Source organism: Elephas maximus, chromosome 2 (genome assembly GCF_024166365.1).
Source record: "Elephas maximus indicus isolate mEleMax1 chromosome 2, mEleMax1 primary haplotype, whole genome shotgun sequence".
NCBI lineage: Eukaryota > Metazoa > Chordata > Mammalia > Proboscidea > Elephantidae > Elephas > Elephas maximus.
Window position 1 is genome coordinate 174,267,895 of NC_064820.1, and position 18,478 is coordinate 174,286,372.

The 18,478-nt window shown below is 44.0% G+C and overlaps 1 protein-coding gene across 1 annotated transcript; it reads left to right on the forward strand.

The window, feature by feature from the left end:
* Nucleotides 1-214: 214 nt before the first annotated feature.
* LSM11 (LSM11, U7 small nuclear RNA associated) lies at nt 215-16,848 on the forward strand. The gene is made up of 4 exons (XM_049874222.1): nt 215-701; nt 8,750-8,889; nt 11,151-11,234; nt 11,708-16,848. The coding sequence occupies exons 1-4, from the start codon at nt 233-235 to the stop codon at nt 12,116-12,118; spliced, it is 1,104 nt and encodes a 367-aa protein (XP_049730179.1). The 5' UTR covers nt 215-232; the 3' UTR covers nt 12,119-16,848.
* The last annotated feature ends 1,630 nt before the right edge of the window (nt 16,849-18,478 follow it).

Sequence of the window (18,478 nt, forward strand, 5' to 3'; positions counted from 1 at the left end):
TAAGAGATAATTATATAGGTGGGGGAAACACTGCATTAAAATAGATTAAGCACCAGTCGACACCGCTAACCTGTCGCCCGTGCACTGGGGCGCGCGAGCTCCAGCGCGGGTAGCTGCTGCCCCCCGGCGGCCACGCCGGCGCAGTGCGCCCCTGAGCTGCGGCTGCGCAGTACCGCCCTCTGGCGGCCCCGCTCCTTCTTCCCATCGGCCTCGGCTTGCGGGCCTTTCAAACATGGAGGAGCGGGAGCGGGGGGCGAGGTCCGCTCGCGCCGGGAGCCCCGCGCGCCCGCCCAGCCCGCGGCTGGATGTCAGCTCTGACAGCTTCGACCCACTGCTGGCCCTGTACGCGCCGCGCCTGCCGCCCATCCCCTACCCCAACGCCCCCTGCTTCAACAACTTGGCTGAGTACGAGAGCTTCCTGAGGACCGGGGGCAGGGCCGGCGGGCGCGGGCGGGCACGGGGCGCGGCCGCGGGCTCGGGGGCCCCCGCCGGCGCCGGCCTCCCCGCCGTCCCCGCGGCCCCCGGGGCCCTGGGCAGGACCCGCCGCCGCCAGAATGCCCCCGCCGCGGACCCCGAGCGCATCCAGCGCCTCCGCCGCCTCATGGTGGCCAAGGAGGAAGAGGATGGGGCCGCCAGGGCGCCCCGGCGGGGTCGTGGTCGGACCCAGAAAGCGCCGCGCAACGTGCTCACACGAATGCCCTGTGAGTCCGGCCGGGGCGGAGGCAGAGGGCCCGGCTGTCCCGGGGAGTGGTGGCCAACGGGGCGTCTGCGGGGAGATTGAGGCATGGCCACGGTCTGCGGGTATTGGGGGGAGGGTCTTCGTGAACGTTTGCTGAGATAATCAGCGACCGTGGGGAGGATCTGCTTGAGAAATGTAGGTAATGGGGGCGTGAGGAGTGTCACTGAGTATTGGAGGGGCTGCATGAGTAATGAGGCGAGGCTGATAAGGCTATAGAGAAAATAAGGACCTACGGTAAGGGTCTGCATGGGTAACTGGTGTAGAAGGTCTGCAGAGATTATTGGGACCAGGGAAATGTCTATAGGGTAATGAGGAGGGGAGACCTAGAGAAATGGTGGGGGCCAGGAAAAGAATCGGGGGCATCATGGGGATACACTGCAGAGGTGATGAGAGGTCTTGGGAACTGCAGATAGAGGTAATGGGGGGGACGTGCAGGAGAAGTTGTGGGTGAGGGCACAGCCAATATTAGGGAAAGGAGACTATGGTCAGGGGGATTTGGGGATGATCAAATGGAGTGTGGAGAGGTCTGTCCAGATAACACAAGAGACAACTCCATAACCCCTCCACATCGAGAGTCAGCTCTTTCTCCTGTGCTGTAAGCGGAATGGCTGCAGGATCTTGATACACATATGTTCACATTACTAAATCCGAAGTGCTGGAATGCAGCAGGCACAAAATGCCACTAAAACAGACTCCGTTTTACAGCCACTTTGCCTGGCTGGGTGCAGGAAGGGGTCTGTCAGGCTCATATTACCATATGCGCAGGTTATTTTAAGTTCCAAAGGTGTAAATGGCACAAGGGAATTTCTTGGAGCCCCCTAATAGATCCTTAGAGTAAAGCTGTAAACAGCAGAGGTTGCTAATGTGTGAGTTTGGTCTTGTTTAAAAGGTATAAAAACAGCCACGGTTACATTTTTTGTTATCTGGCAAACAGTCTGACATCTGCCCTGTGAACACAATGACCTACTTAGCCATTCAAAGCATCTGTATTCTGATAGCTAAATTGTTACATTATTAAATCACTGACTTTTGAATGGAGGGGTGTGCCAAGCAAAGGAAATTCTGGTTCATTCCTAGAGATTTATTTATTAAGAGAGAAATATCCTGAAAAGCTGTGGTGCTGTATGGGAGCCTCTGTCAGATGGTTACCACGCCAGAGCATTCGTGCTTAAGCTAGGGTTTATCCTAGCTTCCTTGCCCAGCAGTAACACAAGGACAGAGTGTGCATGTTCCTGAAATGACAGCATCTTATTTTATCTTTTGCCACTCTCTGATAGCTGAAAGGCACTCCAGGTCTCAGATTATAACACTTTAATTCTATTTTGCCGATTCTCATTGTTCTGCTGCCAAGATTGTCAAGGGAAAGATATTTCTATGCAGTGGGTGCCCTGGTGGTACAGCGGTTAAAGCACTGGGCTGCTAACCAAAAGGACGGTGGTTTGAACCCACAAGCCACTCTGCTGGAGAAAGATGTGGCAGTCTGTTTCTGTAAAGATTATAACCTTGGAAACCCTATGGGGCAGTTCTACTCCGTCCTATAGTGTTGCTATGAGTCGGAATCAACATGACAGCAACAAGTATGGAGTAATTTGCTGTGCTGGTATGACAGAATGTGGAGACCAGCTTTGTCGATCTCTCATGATTAAATATAAGCCTAGAGTCAAGATCTTGGAGAATGTGCCCTGGGAACTGAACATTTTAGTTATGCCACTGGAAACAGGTGCATATGATAGAGATGGGTAGACAAAAAGAGTTGATGACCTTCAAGAAGGAAGAAAACTGCAGAAGCATGGGTGAGGATTAGTTTATTCAAGAAAGAGTTCTTACAAGAGAAAATCTTTAAGTCTTGAAGCTGAGGAAGGGTATGGATAATAATAATTGCCATGGATTGAATTGTGTCCCCCCAAAATATGTGTCAACTTGGCTAGGCCATGATTCCCAGGATTATGTGAATTGCCCACCATTTTGTCATCTGATGTGATTTTCTTATGTGTTGTAAATCCTGCCTCTATGATGTTAATGAGGCAGGATTAGAGGCAGTTATGTTGGTAGTGAGGCAGGATTCAATCTACAAGATTAGGTTGTGTCTTAAATCAATCACTTTTGAGATATGTAAGAGAGAATTAACTCGACGGCACTGGGTTTTGGGAAGAGAGAAGCGAGCAAAGAGACATGGGGACCTCATACCACCAAGAAACAAGATCCAGGGGAACAGTGCATCCTTTGGAAACGTCCTTGCGCTGAGAAGCTCCTCCACTGGGGGAGATTGATGACAAGAACCTTCCCCCAGAGCCAACAGAGAGAGAAAGCCTTCTTTTGAAGCTAGCGCTATGAATGTGGACTTCTAGCCTCCTAGACTGTGAGAGGATAAATTTCTCTTTGTTAAAGTCATCCACTTGTGGTATTTCCGTTATAGCAGCACTGGATAACTAGGACAGTAACTAAAAATCAGGCTTATTTAGTTGTAATTTATATGTAGCCAAATTCACCCTTTTTAAGTGAGTTTTAACAAATGTATAGAGTCATTAAACCACCACCACAATCACAATAATCGAACATTTCTATCACCCCAAACATTAACTCATGCCCCTTTGTAAATAAGATAATGTGATGTTATTGTTACTATTCATAGCTACTGCTATTGAGTACTTATGTGCATTATATCTCATTTTATCCTTACCAGAATACCAGTTGCCATCAAGTCGATTTCAACTCACGATGACCCCATGTGTGTCAGAGTAGGACTGTGCCCCATAGAGTTTTCAATGGCTGCTTTTTCAGAAGTAGATTGCCAGGCCTTTCTTCTGAGGCATCTCTGGGCAGACTTGAACTGCCAGCCATGGAGTTACCAGCCAAGTGTGTTATGTATTTGCACTACCCTTAGATACTGTTTTATAGATGAGGGATCTGAGGTTCATTGAGCTTAACTACTTGCCCGGGGTCATATAGCCAGTGTTGCAGGTGAGACTTAATCCTGGGTTTATCCAACTCCAAGGCTCATGTGCTTAACTATTATGCTAGTCTCAGGAGAGGAAAGAGGAGGTAAATTCTAAAGTTTCATTGCTAGTTATAATGACCTAAAAGTTGTGTTCAATGCTTGATTTAACACTGCTTATAATTTTTTTTATAATACATACCCAGATATAGGTATACATGCGTGTGTGCAGGGCATGTGCACACACACACACACCCTAATACATTAAAGGTTCAAAGGCCTTAAAAATATTGTTAGAGGAGGTGTAGATGATGTTCCTTGCTGTAAAAATGCCATTGAGGCATGTGACTTCCTCTTACTTCCCGAGAGGGGGAAATCAAGATCAACACTAGCCCAAGGCTGATTCCTATGAAGTGGAGGTCACACATACCTTCTATCTCCAGTGTTTTTACCAATTCTGACACCAGCCGTCTCTCCCACAGCTCTGCGTCTCTTCAGGGTTGGATAATTCGTTGCAATGGCCATACAGAACTCACAGACCATATTCATAATTATGGGATATGATGGTTAAGGTTGTATGTCACCTTGGCCAGGCCGTGATTCTCAGTGGTTTGGCAGTTATGTAATTTGGCACTTACGTAATATTACAATCATCCTTCATTTTGTGACCTGATATAGTCACCCCAATTTTGTGATCTGATACGAGCAGCCAGTCAGTTGAAAGGGGAGTTTTCTTGGGGTTGTGGCCTGCACACAGGATGTACAGATGTTCTGGCAAACCTCTTGTGCTTTGGATCCTGCATCTGACTCATCATAGTTTCACCTCTGATTCGTGGTGTCTGAGCCAGCAGCTTGCCACTTGACCTGCAGATCTTGGGATTTGCCAGCTCCTGAAACCCTGTGAGCCAGTAGCCTTCAGCCTGGCCTGCTGATTTTGGGTTCATCAACCTCTGCAACCACATGAGTCAGGAGAAGCCTCCAGCCTGATGCCTTGCCAGCCCCCCACAATTGTGTGAGCCATTTCCTTGAGATGAATCTCTCTCTATATATATTTATATATACACACTTTGCTGGTTTTGCTTCTCTAGAGAACCCAGCCTAAGACATTTGGTACCAGGAATGAGGTCCTGCTCTAACAGATACTGAAAATGTCAAAGTGGTTTTGGAATTGGGTAATGAGTAGAGGCTTGGAAGCCTAGATTGCCTTGAAGAGACTGTGGGTGGAATTACGGACAACAAAGGCAGTCCTGGTGAGGGCTTAGAAGGAAGTGAGGAAAGCTATGGAGAAAGTCTCTGTCATCTTGGAGAATACCTGTGGCGCCAGCAACAGAATGTTGATAGGAACTTGTAGGTTAAATGTGCTTCTGATAAGGCTTTAAAAGGAAATGATGAACACGTGATTGGACAGCGGGAGAAAGGAGATTCTTTTTATGCAGTGGCAAAGAATGTCTGAATTATGTTCAGATGTTTGGTGGAAGGTAAAATTTGTAAGTGATGAACTTGGATATGTAGCTGAGAAGATTTCTAAGCAAGTTCTTAAAGGGGCCACGTGGTTTCTCCTGGCTACTTACGATAAAACGTGAGAGGAAAGAGATGGACATAAAAATGAACTGTGCAAAATAAAAACAAAACTTACAGATTTGGAAAATTCTGTTGTACAAACTAAAGACATGTATCCTAGACTTTTCCCCAAGGAAGAGGCTACACAATTTTTTGTTAGAGAGATTTAAGCCTGTGACTGATGGATCTAACTATCAACGCAGAAGCCCCATCAGCTTAGACTGAAGGGACAGATAAAGAATGAAAGGAGAGAAAACGGTCTGCCTCTTGGAATTCTAAAGGCAGGAAACAGGCCATAGGAGCTACACCTGTTATCCTCCAAAAAAAGAAAAGGACCAGCCCTGGAGCAGCTTGGAGATCAGCAGAACTGTTGGAAGGAGCTTGGGAAGCAGGGTCTTATTGGTTTCAAAGGGTGAGGCCACAGCCTCCTAGGTTTCAAAGAGTCAGATCTTCACCAACTCAGTTCTGGAGTGTGGGGCTGCTATGCCCAAGAGGCAGAAGAATGGGACCCGTTGGGGCAGAGGGCATGGGGTTGCTATTCAGGTGGACTGGGAGAATGGGGCCACCCAAAGCTAAGGGAGCAGAGTTGCCATCCCAGTGGGCCTGGAAGGAGGAGCTGAAGCCCAGGGTCACGGGGCCTCCACCCAGAATCCAGAGAGCGTGGCCAACACCCAGAGGCTGGAGGGTGGGGCCGTTGCCCAGATGGTCTCAAAGAAGAGAGGATTTCGAGCCTTGAGAACTAACGTGTTGTGCTGGGTTTTGGACTTGCTTGGTGCCCATTACCCCTTCTTTTCTTCCAGTTTCTCACATTTGTAATGGAAATGTCTACCTTGTGCCCCCCCCCCCACCCCATAGTACTTACAGCCTAGATTTCACAGGTTTACAGATGAAGAAGAATTCTGCCCCAGGATGGAATATGCCTAAAGTATCACCCATATTTGATTTAGATGATTCAGAAGATGAGATTTTAGACTCAGAGTTGATTTAAGATTTTTGGGATAATGTGATGGGGTGAGTGTGTTTTGCATATGGCAAGGACATGGATTTTGGTGGCCAAAGGGTAGAATGTTATGGATTGAATTATGTCCCCCAAAAATATATGTTGTAAATCCTAAACCTCTATGCCTGGGAATGGGATGTCTTTGTTATTTTAATGGGCAGGATTAGTGTAGGATGTATCTTGAGTCAATCTCTTTTGAGATATAAAAGAGATTAAACAAGTGAGCAGAAATAGAGATGGAAGAAGATCGATGCCAAGCCAAATGGAGATCTCCAAGGAACTAGGAAACAAGCTGAGGAGACAAGGACTTTCCTCCAGAACTGACAGAGAGAGAAAGCTTTCCCCTAGAGCTGGCACCCTGAATTCAGATTTCTAGCATCCTAAACTGTGAGAAAATAAATTGCTATTTTTTAAAGCCATCTGCTTGTGGTATTTCTGTTATAGCAACACTAGATATCTAAAACATAGGGTTTATTAGGGAAGTAACAGGTTACAACTTGGGATCAGGATCAGGAAGCAAGTAGGCAAAGTCTCCCTCCTTCAGTGCAGGACAACTCTCTCAGCTCCTCTTGGCTGTACAGGGCTCCTCTTGACCCCCTCATGACAGACCACCTATCTTAGCCCTGCTCAGGCCTGGCTTCTCTCCTGCTTGATCAAGTGTTAGAAAGCTCTTTAGCTGTACCGTTAAGTACCCAGAGGCACCCTACTCTGCCAACAAGCCTCCTGCCTGAAGGTTCTCAGCTCTCCTGCTCTGTGGGTCAGCATGCCCACTGTAGCCATCTCGCTCAGTGGGCTAGGAAGCCCACCACATCATCTTCTACCAGTCTCCTGGTTCTGCTGCTGCCATTTCTCCACCGCTGCTTCTTGCCGTCTCGTGCCATCTTAGGTGTTGCAGCTCTCTCTGTCTCCTAGGTCTAGGAGGTTCTCAGCTCAGGGACCCCAAGTCCAAAGGACGTGCTCCACTCCCAGATCTTCTTTCTTGAGGGTAGTGAGATCCCCCTGTTCTTGCCTCTGGGATGGCCCATATGAGTTTTAAGCCTAAAAAAAAAAAAAGAAGGATGGAAAAATTGACCAGTTCCCTCATTAGGGTTCCATATAGCTTATTTGCATGATCTCACCCTCACAAGGGTGCCATGTATGTTACTTGCATTTTTAGCAAGCTGTCCAATCCCCTTGGTGGGCCACAAGTACCTTATTTGTATAGTCCCACTCAATCATTGTGTGGGAGTTATAAGACCATACATGGCTAAAAGGGCCATACTGAGTAATTCACTGCACCACACTTTTCCAGGTCAGTGTTTGTGTCACTTTGTCTCCAGTTGTTCCTTCATGCCAAATTTTCAACCAGACATAAACTCCTGCTTCTCGTTAGATAAGTCATTTTTTTCTTAATCCAAGAGTATTAATTTATCATGGCCACCATTCATAAGCCAACCCATGAGTGAGAGACAAGGAAGTCAAGAGAAACCAACTTGGTTATTCAAAATAAAGTGCAGGACTCTTTTATGCCTGGAAACAAAAAGAGATTTTTGTTTGTTTGTTTACTATCAGTGGCAAATGCTCTCCAAAGAATTTTGCCTTGCAAACTTGAGGAAGAGAGACTGAGACTGTGTGAGTGAATGTATGTGTCTATGGCTTTCTTTTGGGAGGTTTCATATGGTATAACTAGCATATTGTGAGAGCTAAGTTAACATGAAATAGTAAAAATCATTCTTGTCCCCAAGCCCTGAGAAAAAAAGAGCCCCTTATAGTAAAAGCTGAAATATACCGGCCCAGTATTCTTCCCATGCATCACACTGCTCTTTTTACATGGTGATTATTAGCAATCTCTTAGGAGCCCGGTGTGCAGCAGGTGCCTGTTACAGCATCAAGGCTTGGAATATGACCAGAACTTTTCCTCTCGGTGTAAAGAGAATGTCCATGGCAACACTGGTGGCTCCAGAGAGCTCATGCATGAAGTCACCGAGACTGGGGGGGCTAAAAGGCCATTCTCCTAGGGGATGGTACATGCTTCAAGGCAGATATGTCATACGATTCATTTCCTTTAAACATATGAGCAAGGTTTTTGCTTCTTCGGAAGACTCAAGCTGGACATAATGGTTCATGAGAATTATGCAGAGAAAAATTGTCTTAAGAAGGCATAGAATTGGAGAGACTCTAGCTGCTGATGTATACATTTAATGTAGTAGTATTTCTCTTTTCCTCAAAGTATTTAAATGATGGTGTATCTTAGAATCAATGACATCAAAGAATAAAGGATATACAGGTAGTGGCACATTTGGATGCTCTCTGTATGTACAGTTTATCCATATTCTGTTGGAAACTTGTCTAATTTCCATGAATGCTGCCTGCAACTACTAGCCAAATTGCCCGTTGGGCCTTCCCATTTTGACAGTGGGGTTATCTCTGCATTGTGTTGACTTGTGTTACTGTAGATGGTTAGGTGACGTTCGGTGTTAACTCTGGGGATGGGACAGACGTGTATGCTATACTGACTGTTCTTCTCTTGTTTCAGTGCACGAGGGCAGCCCTCTGGGTGAGCTCCATCGTTGTATTCGGGAAGGGGTGAAGGTGAATGTTCACATCCGCACTTTCAAGGGACTTCGGGGCGTCTGTACAGGATTCCTTGTCGCATTTGACAAATTCTGGAATATGGTAATTAAGCCTTTCTCTAGGGTCTGGAAAACCTCCTAGGGATTAAATCTTTTCTATGTCTGAAGGACCTCAGTAACCTTGTTCAGCAGAACCTAGAGAAAAACTTCCCAGATCCAGAATCTGTGCTTTCTCTTGGGCAACAAAAGATTCTCTTTATTGCTTCCTTTCCCTTAAAATGAGGAGCCCTGATGGCACAGCGGTTAAAGCACTCAGCTGCTAACCAAAAGGTTAGCACCAGCTGCTCCTACAGGAGAGTGGCAGTTGCTCCCATAAAGACTTACAGCCTTGGAAACTCTATGGGGGCAGTTTGGAATCGACTTGACAGCAGTGGGTCTGATTTGGTTTTCCCTTGAAGCAGTGGTTCTCAACCAGTGAAACTTTGTCCTTTAGAGGGGACATTTACAGTGTTGTGAGACATTTTGATTGTCATGACTTGGGTTTTGGGGTGCTGCTACTGGCATCTAGTGGGTAGAAGCCAGGAATGCTGCTAAACATCCTACAGTATACAACAAAGAATTATCCAGTCCAAAATCTGTCATTAGTGCCAAAGTTGAGAAACACAGCCCTGAGGAGCAGTTATTGGTGTCATCTGTTTAGTAATTTTACATTGATTTCCTGCCCACCATTCTTGCATTTATTTAACAATATTCATTGCTCACTTTGGCTGGACATTTGTGCTAAGTACAGAGGTTTCAGAAGGAGTGAGACGTGATTTCCCCATCAAGGAACGTTCACTCTGCAGTATTTGAGAAGAGAGGTAAGGACAGGGGTGGAGTAGGCATGTTAATAAGCAGGGCACTGTGCACGGCGTTTCCTTATGAAGGAGTGTATCCTGCACCCTAGCCTTCCAGAGGTTTACTGTCTGGTTAATAGACAGTTGTAGGAGAGAAGGAATAAATGATAGCACAGCTATAATATTAGGCAGTTAAAATAGGATCCACAAGGGCTTTCTAAGGTTTCTTTTGTATGTGGATTTTAATCTCCAACTTTTCTTTTCCATAAACAATAGTTTATGGGGATGTTTATTGAGTATTTGATATGTGCCAGATAGTTATTAATGGCTTTCCATGTATTAATGGATGACTTGTAGCTACAGTTACCATTCTACTTACAAATGAAGAAATTGAGACTAGAGAGATTGGAAGATTGGTCTCAGATCAGACTGTTAGTAAGTGGAAGTACTAGGACTTTATCCTGGATCTTTCTGACTCCAAAGACCATGTTGTCAACCATTATAGAAGCAAAAGACCTGGATTTGAATCCTAGCTTTACCACTTGGTAGCTGTATAAATCTAGGAAAGGTAATTTTTCTGAGCCTCAGTTTTTTCATTTTTAAAATGTAGAAGAAATATTTTACTATGTAAATATAGTAAAATTACATAATTTTACTCTTGAAGGGAAGGAACTTTTAAGAGAATACATTTGATGAAAGTGGTGGTAATAATAACAATATTGTGACCTTACATTTGTACGGAGCTTTAGTTTTTCGAGTAATTTCTCCTACATGATCTCACTTGATCCTAACAGTGGTCCTGTGAGGTTGATCTCTCAGAGATAGGAGCGCTCCAGTAATTTTGCATGTAGTCCTGGTTACCCTCTGTTAGTTGCTATCATAAGACATAAAACTAAGGAGGGAAAGGGAACAGTGGAGTGGTATTTCTCAAAGTGTGGTCTAAGGCCATCCTTCATCTGAATCACCTGGGGTTTCTGGTTAAAACAGAAGGTTCCTGCACTCCATCCCAGACCTACTGAATCGGAATCTCTACCATAGCCTTGGAATTTGCATTTTAATAAGCTTCCTAGGTATTTATACATCCTGAAATTTAAGAACCTCCACCACACAGTTCTACAGTCCCTGAGTGGCACACACGGCTACTAACCAAAAGGTTGGCAGTTCAAACCCACTCAGAGACACCTTGGAAGGAAGGCCTGGCAGTCTGCTTCTGAAAGGTCAAAGTCATGAAAACCATCTGGAACACAGTTCTACTCTGAAATACACAGGGTCGCCATGAGCCAAGTAGTACATGCAGTTGTAAAAGCCCTTTACCATGGCAGAGACTTGTCTCACGGTGGTAGCAGCTCGGCAGTCCTACCTGGGGAGTGCCAAGTGGTACCATTTTCTTCTGCCCAAGTCACCTGCCCTGAGTCACTTGTTCCGTTACAATTAAGTGTCATTCTGCCTTTTTTTTTTTTTTAATCTGAAAGCCTTAAAAATATTTTTAATTCTGCCTCATTTTTTTCCCTTTGGGCTGTTCCTCTAGGCACTTACTGACGTGGATGAGACGTACCGAAAACCTGTTCTGGGCAAAGCGTACGAACGGGATTCTTCACTGACTCTCACTAGGGTAGGCAGTTTCTTCTGACTTTCTGAGTGCCCAGCATGCTTTCAGGCTTAGGAATTAAGATCGCTGAGGCCAGTGGCTCGAATTTCCTAGAGAGGAAGTCCTGTTGCTGAAAACAAGGTACGCCTGCTCCCAGGCCTTCATCCTTCTCTCGTCAGGCTTCCAGCATAAAACCACAATCTGTGCATCTAACCTGCATGTTATCTGAGGAGCAAGTTACCTCTTATAAGGCTTCAAAGTCGTTCAGCTTTATGCCACAGGATAAGCAGGTGCCTTTTGTGCCTTTTCTCTTGACACGTTTATTGATTTATCTGAGTCATGGCTCCAAATAGAAAATTCATTAGTAACTTTTTTAAAATTGCAAAGCAAGGAGACCACAGAGCATAATTAAGGAATCTGGTCTTTTTCTGTATATTGAAAGAGGGATGTTGAGGTCTGAAGAGAAGGCTTAATATTTGTAATTGCTTTCCTTACAGCTGTTTGATCGGCTAAAACTTCAAGATTCCTCCAAGAAGGAAGCAGATTCGAAGTCTGCAGTTGAAGATTCCACTCTGTCCAGATACTCCCAGACATCCACTTGGAAGGTGGCTTCGGTGTGGGGGAGAAGCGACACTGACCGGGGCTCGCGCAAGCATTCCCGCTCCATCCCTTCTTCCCTTCAGGCATCGGGAAGGGAGGAATCCAGGTCAGAGCTGTCAGGGAGGACTACACAGACAGAAGGGTCCAGTGCTGGAGGTACCTTTTCCAGGGCTGCCACCCTTTCCAAGGGCCAGTCCCGTAAGAAAAAGCGAAAACCCAAAGTGGATTACCAGCAGGTATTCACTCGCCACATAAATCAGATTTTCATTCGAGGTGAGAATGTCCTTCTGGTCCACCTTGCGCAGTGACCAGCGAGCTCAGCCTCACTGGAGCTTTGGTTGGTAGAAATAAAATGCATGCAGTGCTGCTATGCTGTGTCCTAGTGTCCCACTGAGATTCTGAGCTGGCACGAGTCCCTCTGGTCCTGCCTGTGCAGAGGACGAAGCCAGGCCTGGGCCCTCTGGGAGATGAGCTCCTGTGAGGAGCCCTTTGGAGGGTGGGTATTTGCGTTAACATGAAGGCAGAAGCTGTGTGTCGGTACACGCATCTGATTTGGTTTCATGGTATAGTACCTCAGACACTCAAAGCAAACCAGATATAAGCTCTCCCATTTAAAGTAGCGTTTATGGTGTAAACTGAATTCACTCCTCAGAGACTATAGCAAAAAAAAAAAAAATTATTTCTGAATGCTAGTGCCCTGAGTACTCATGAATGTGATTCTGAGAGTAGTTGTGTAAATTGTGCTGAAGCCCTGCACTTGCGTCATGTAACAGACTTTTGAATTTTGCTCCACACCACTCTCTTTTGATTAAGAAATAAAGTTTATTGCCTTTGAGTGTCTGTAAGATCTAGAAAAGCTCCCAACTTATGTAAGTTTGCAATTTGGATAGTGGTGTGCTCAAAGCAGCCAGCAATGGGATGCTCTGTTTTTATCCCTCTCCTTGTGGAAAGGAACGCAGGACCTCCTCCCTTGCCCTTACCAGAGGTAGCCTCTGCAGATGGCATGCCAGATGGGACAGTAAGATGCTTGGATGGTGGCTTCTTGTCCTGCTGTCTAACTTCTGTGGTGTGGTGCTATTGCATGTACCCTGTGGTATCACCCTCTGTATGTAGTGTGAGCTGTCCTGTGAGCTTCATGGCAGAAGACTGTGACCCTTGTGTCTGGCTTCAAAGAGTGCTGCATGAACTTAGTAATACGCACACATCACATGGCTGAGAGTCCCCTTTCCAGGCGGGGCTGGCCCTGTGTAGAATATCTTTCAGAATGGTTCTACCATGAAACAAGGGTGGTAGTTTTATTCCCTTGTATCAGGCCAAAGAGGTTCTTACAAAGTACAGTGGATGGTGTCTTAAAGGGACACTGGTTTGAGTAACAGGAACACCATAGAAACCACTGATGCTTCTACTTGAATCATGTTTTACTCTTTTTCAGTCATCAGTGCACAATAGGTGACATCTTGACACAGACTGTTAGGCAGTATTTATTTTTGCTTTGTTAGTTTATATTTGATTTCTAGTAACTTATGTTCAAAGTGAGATAACTAACTAGTTAAAATGTATGAAAGGAAAAATTTCGCCTGCTGTATTTGTTGTGTAACTTAGCTAAGCCTTCTGAGCAAAGCAGGGTGGGCAAAGGTTAGGAAGCTAGGATGCCTAGTCCTTCTGCTAGCTGGGCACTGGCTTCTCATACAGTGAAAGATGAGCAAAGGTAACTCCTCTGTGCCTCGGTTTCCCCCATCAGACACCTACCTCACTGGACTATTGAGACAAAGAATTTCAGAAAGGCATTTAAAGTCTCTAAACATGCTGGTGCCATCAATCATTTTTACTGCTCTATTTCAAAGCTTTCTAAGAATTCTCTGTCTTACGAGCAAGGCAGGTGCTACATAAGAAAGTGATCTTTATAGGTGTCCTTAGGACTAACTGTGATCTTGTAACTAATCAGAAGTCAGTGATACCTTTAGGAACCATTCCTGTATTCCATCTCTTTCTCCCAAGGGGCAGTGAAAGTTCTCAGGAGAGTATCTTTAGTGAGAGGAGAGGAACATTTCTTTGCTGCTCCTCCTACTTCCCAGCACCCAGCCTTTTCTGATACTCATCAGAAAGAATTCCCCTGAACTTTTCTAGGGAGTTACATGTTTATAGGGAGTATCAAAGGAAGAATGAGCATCTAAAAACAACACATCCCCAAGAGGGAATTTATAGAAGTTTTTTTTTTTTCCTGTTTCTTTATTTTTAAATGCATTTTAAAATATGCTCTTTAGAGCCAGATCAGATACACTAAAAGTTTATTATAGAAGTTCCAGGTTGCCAACATAAGTGAGTGATTTTTTTTTTTTTTAGAATATGCCAATGTAAAATCTCTTCTGGATATTGTGTCCAAAATCTCAGTTCCCAGATTAATAGCTGTCTGCCTATGCCTCTTTACCAGTCTCCCATTTGGCCATCCCCTGCCCTTTTGTGTCTCAGCTAGGAGTTGTAATGAATACTGTATTTTCCCAATAATGTAGAAATTTGGAATCAAAGGTAATATAATCAATCTTCATTGATTTCAGTGCCTGATTAAATCTGACCTGACTCATTTTAAACACATGTCTGTTTTCATGTTTGCAGATAATTTTTGTATATTCATATAAGGAATGATTTACTAACTTTCTGCCCAACTTGATAGTTCTGACTGTGTGAAAACAATTTTTAAATTGTGTGTGATTTGTCTCATGTGCCCCTATACTCCTATTTGTTTGTTTGATTTGGACAGTGATTCTGGAATCAAAATTATCTAGTGAATGTGTTATTTTGCAGAAAGCGTGATAATTACTTTTTAGACAAGTCAATTTTAAAAAATGATTGGCTTTTACTTTATTATTGGAGGAATTTTTTAAAAGGAAGAAAAAAAATAGGTCCTAATAATGGATGTGCTGCTCAAAAACTATGATTATCTGTAACTGTAGAAAGTTGCTACGGAAATAACCGAAGTAAAAAGTGAAGTAATAGCCGAATGGTAGAGCCCTGGAAGCCCCCAACCAACTCACCTGAGGGGATCCTGAACAACCGAAATGCAGCAAAGCCGGTTTCTAGTATCCTCCAGGAATTCGGGCTTGGGAAACTTGGTAAGAATAGTACTTATTTTTGAACCTCCAACTTTAGTTCCTCAGAGTAATATCTAGATATGAGGACATTTTCAAGAAAATTCACAGAACATATCTTTGCACTGTTGAGGTCATCTCTGGAGTATCCAGCTTTGTTAGACAATAAAAAGTGATTAAGCGATGGAAGGTTTGGTTTCACACCCAGAGCAATATCACGTGCCATTCTTTGTACTTAGGTGTATCTCCTGTGCTACCATTGGGAGTACTTGGATTTTTAGGTTGTTTGTTCCAGCAGTTGGGAGGCATTTATGCTTCCTTTCGGGGACCGAATTATGACTAGAGGTGGATCCCTTGTGAGAAGCTTAGAGTGAGCAGTGTTTCAGGCATGTGGCTTTAGACCTATCAGTACCCTGCTGTCTGTGCTAGTGCGTGGCAAGTTAGAAAGCCTAGAAACCATCAGCATTAAAGTCCTCATGGTGAGGCAGTCCAGGAGCATGCTTAGAGATGATCAGGTCATGAGCTATGAGCTACCCTTAATCCTCAGAAGCCTTACAAAAATCTAGGTGTACCACCTCCGCTACCCCTTGAAACAGTAGAAACTTAACGTGATGTAGAATAGATATTTGTGTTTCCATTTGCACTATTCCTGTAACAGCTGGTCTAAGCAAAATCATGAAATAGAATCCATTCTGTAAATTGTGTTTTTAAATTTTACCTAAATTTTGCCTTCAGGAAAAAAACTGGAATTATTCAAGGACAGCTAGCTGTCACTGGTGCTGCCCAAAGCTTTCCAATCTTTTATGTACTTTTTATTTAATGAAATGATTAGTGTGAGAGTATTATGGTACACATATAATCGTTTTGCAGATGTTTTATTTTTCTTCTCCTATGCCAGATAGAGAAAGCAGTTGGCCCCCTTTCAGTAACTTATGTTCATCAGCCTGTGTTTTTCTGGGCAGTAACTCCAGAAGTCTTTGCTTAGTGGTTGTAAAGGAAGAAAATCTTACCTGGGTCTGTGTTGCAAAGTTGTGTGGTCTGTCATTTCTTTCTGGCAAATTGAGTTGATGGATTTAAGATAAGCCTTTGGGATTCCTGTCACAGTTTCCTGGCATCTGCGGAAGGATTGGGCCTCTTTTCCTGTTGGTGTTTAAGTATTTTTCAAATGTTTGTAAGTTCTCTTGCACTCCTCTAATAAAAATGAAAGCTTTCTGTCAAGAAATGGCATTGGATGGTTCTGGGGAGCTAGGGAAAGAAAAGTAAGTGCACCCGAGAGCTTCAGTTGGTCTTTATTTATTTAGAATAAAAAGTAGTTTAATAAGCTGCCAGAGTTAGTGCTTCTTTAATAACACCCTCTCTGAAAAGACAGGAATTGTCCCTCAGGAAAGGTATAAAAGCTATTCCCAATACATTGCAATCGCTTTTGATTTTTAGTCCTTTGGAGCAAATGTCTGATGTTATGTCTGATGTTATTTTTTTAGAGTCATGAAAAAATATTGGAAAACCTTTAAAGAGTATTATTTAAACTACTATTATCTGGCTGAAGTATGTGTGAACTAGGTTTTAGGGCCTTTGTCCTCTTCTTTTCCTGTAGTCCTGAGCTGACATTTAAGCAGAGGGTAAATGATGCCCTGGAAAGTGATTTGCTTGTTATCCGGGCATCTGTTTGCAACCCTAGGGAAACCCATCCGCATCGTGACTTCTTAATGTTTTTTAGAAAGGCTAAACTTGGATGACTCGCTGTATTTATAGTTTTACTATTCAGATACGAGCTGCTAATAGAAAACCCATGACTTGTAATCTTGTCTTTAAATTACTGCTAATTGTTAAGTTCACCTAAACATTTCCTGTTTGAGGGGAGGATTGCTGCTAGTCTCGTCAGTTCGCAATGGTCTGCTTTAGATATGTGTCACATGGGAGTCTGGAAACTGTAATAAATAAATATCATTGTATTCACGTACTGGCTGCTTTGTCTCTGCTGGTTTTTTTTTTTTTTTTTTTTGATGGGGGGGGCGAGGGGTAGAAGGGGAGTCTGTTACCAAGTGAAGATACCTACCCAGAAAGTTAAAACATCTCAGGCCTCTGCAGTCTTACTTTTCTTTACCAGGAACATACACATCACCATCCTTGAGGTAGATTTTTTTTCCTTCCAAGTTTATTTGAATTTCATTCTTAGAAAAGGAAATTGGCCCACATTATGAATTATCTCTTCTGAGCCCCAAGCAATAGTAATTGCCCTGTGAATTTATTCCACCTAATAGCTCACTGGCATTAATCCATTTTATTCATGATTACTGAAATCACCACTGACTCGGCTCCCCTCTGAATGTTTTACCACATTTGATTAATTGATCCTCTTGTGCTTCCAGAAATATGTGAATTTGCTACCAGCTTTCCTCTGTGCACATACAGGAAGTTAACAGCCAAAGGGTTTGCCCCATTGATTATTTGATTTCCTGTGTGGTTCCAGAACTGAGTCACCTGGATAAGGTGGACAAACAAAATATATCAGTTCTTAGAGCAGGAAACCTCAAGCTAACTGTCCAGACCCAGTTCCCCACTTTCAAGGAATACCTACGTTAGGCTCAGCTGACATACATGAAATTTCTATCCTTGCTTGTTTGTATTGTATTCTCGAAGACTTCTGAGCAAATGAGAGGGTCCTCATTAATCAAAATAAAGGCAGAAGAGTCAGCTTGCTTGACATTTGAAATGTACCGTAACAGTTAAATATTGGCAGGAGAGTAGAGGCCAGTGGAATGAAATGCATCTATCACGCTTTCCCTGTGCTTCCTCATTAGTGGCCGTGGAAAAAAAATTCCTTGACAATCCCACTCTCTCCTTAGCTATAAATGAAGCGGATTTCAGTCTGCTCAGTTGCCACTAGGTGGCAGTGGGTTAAAGAGAACTGCTTAACTAGAGATCCCAGAAGGACGAAGTCTCCAGGTCTCTAAGCACTGCCACAATTTATTGTTAAAAGCTCACCAGCCTGGACTGAGAAAATCAGGGGAAAACAAGCTATAATCAATCCAAGTGGTAATATAAATGTTTCCTACCAATATTGAATTTACCTAATTGGAAGCTCAAAAAGGAGTATGCTTGGGGGAGAGCTGTGAGGGGACAGCAATTCCCCAGTGTCCACTGCTGTAAGGAGGCTAGTGCTGTTTTCACATCAGGGGGCTCTTCATTTCTTCTCAGAATACTGTCAACTCCACTCGGCCTCTGCCCAACTGCTGGCAAGGAGTTGCCCCAGGAAAACAGCCTTGAAGCCCCTATTTCTCACCAGCTATCTTTTTAAAACATTCAGTTCTGCCAAATGTTGATTCCTGAGAGCCCATTTGTGAGAAAGTTTGCAGCTCTCTTTTGGTTCCATGACCAAAATTGAGCCTCCACTCCAAGAAGGTAAGCAACCATCCCATTGGGTGGAGGAAAGTTTATTGCAGGCGGGGACACTGGGGGCAGAGGGGGTGAGTGGCACAGCACCAGTAGGTCTCCAAGTACTACATGTTAAAGTCTTCAAAAGACCTTCCCTTCCTTACTTCCAGCATAAAGCCAATATCCTATGGTGTACAGGAGTACAGT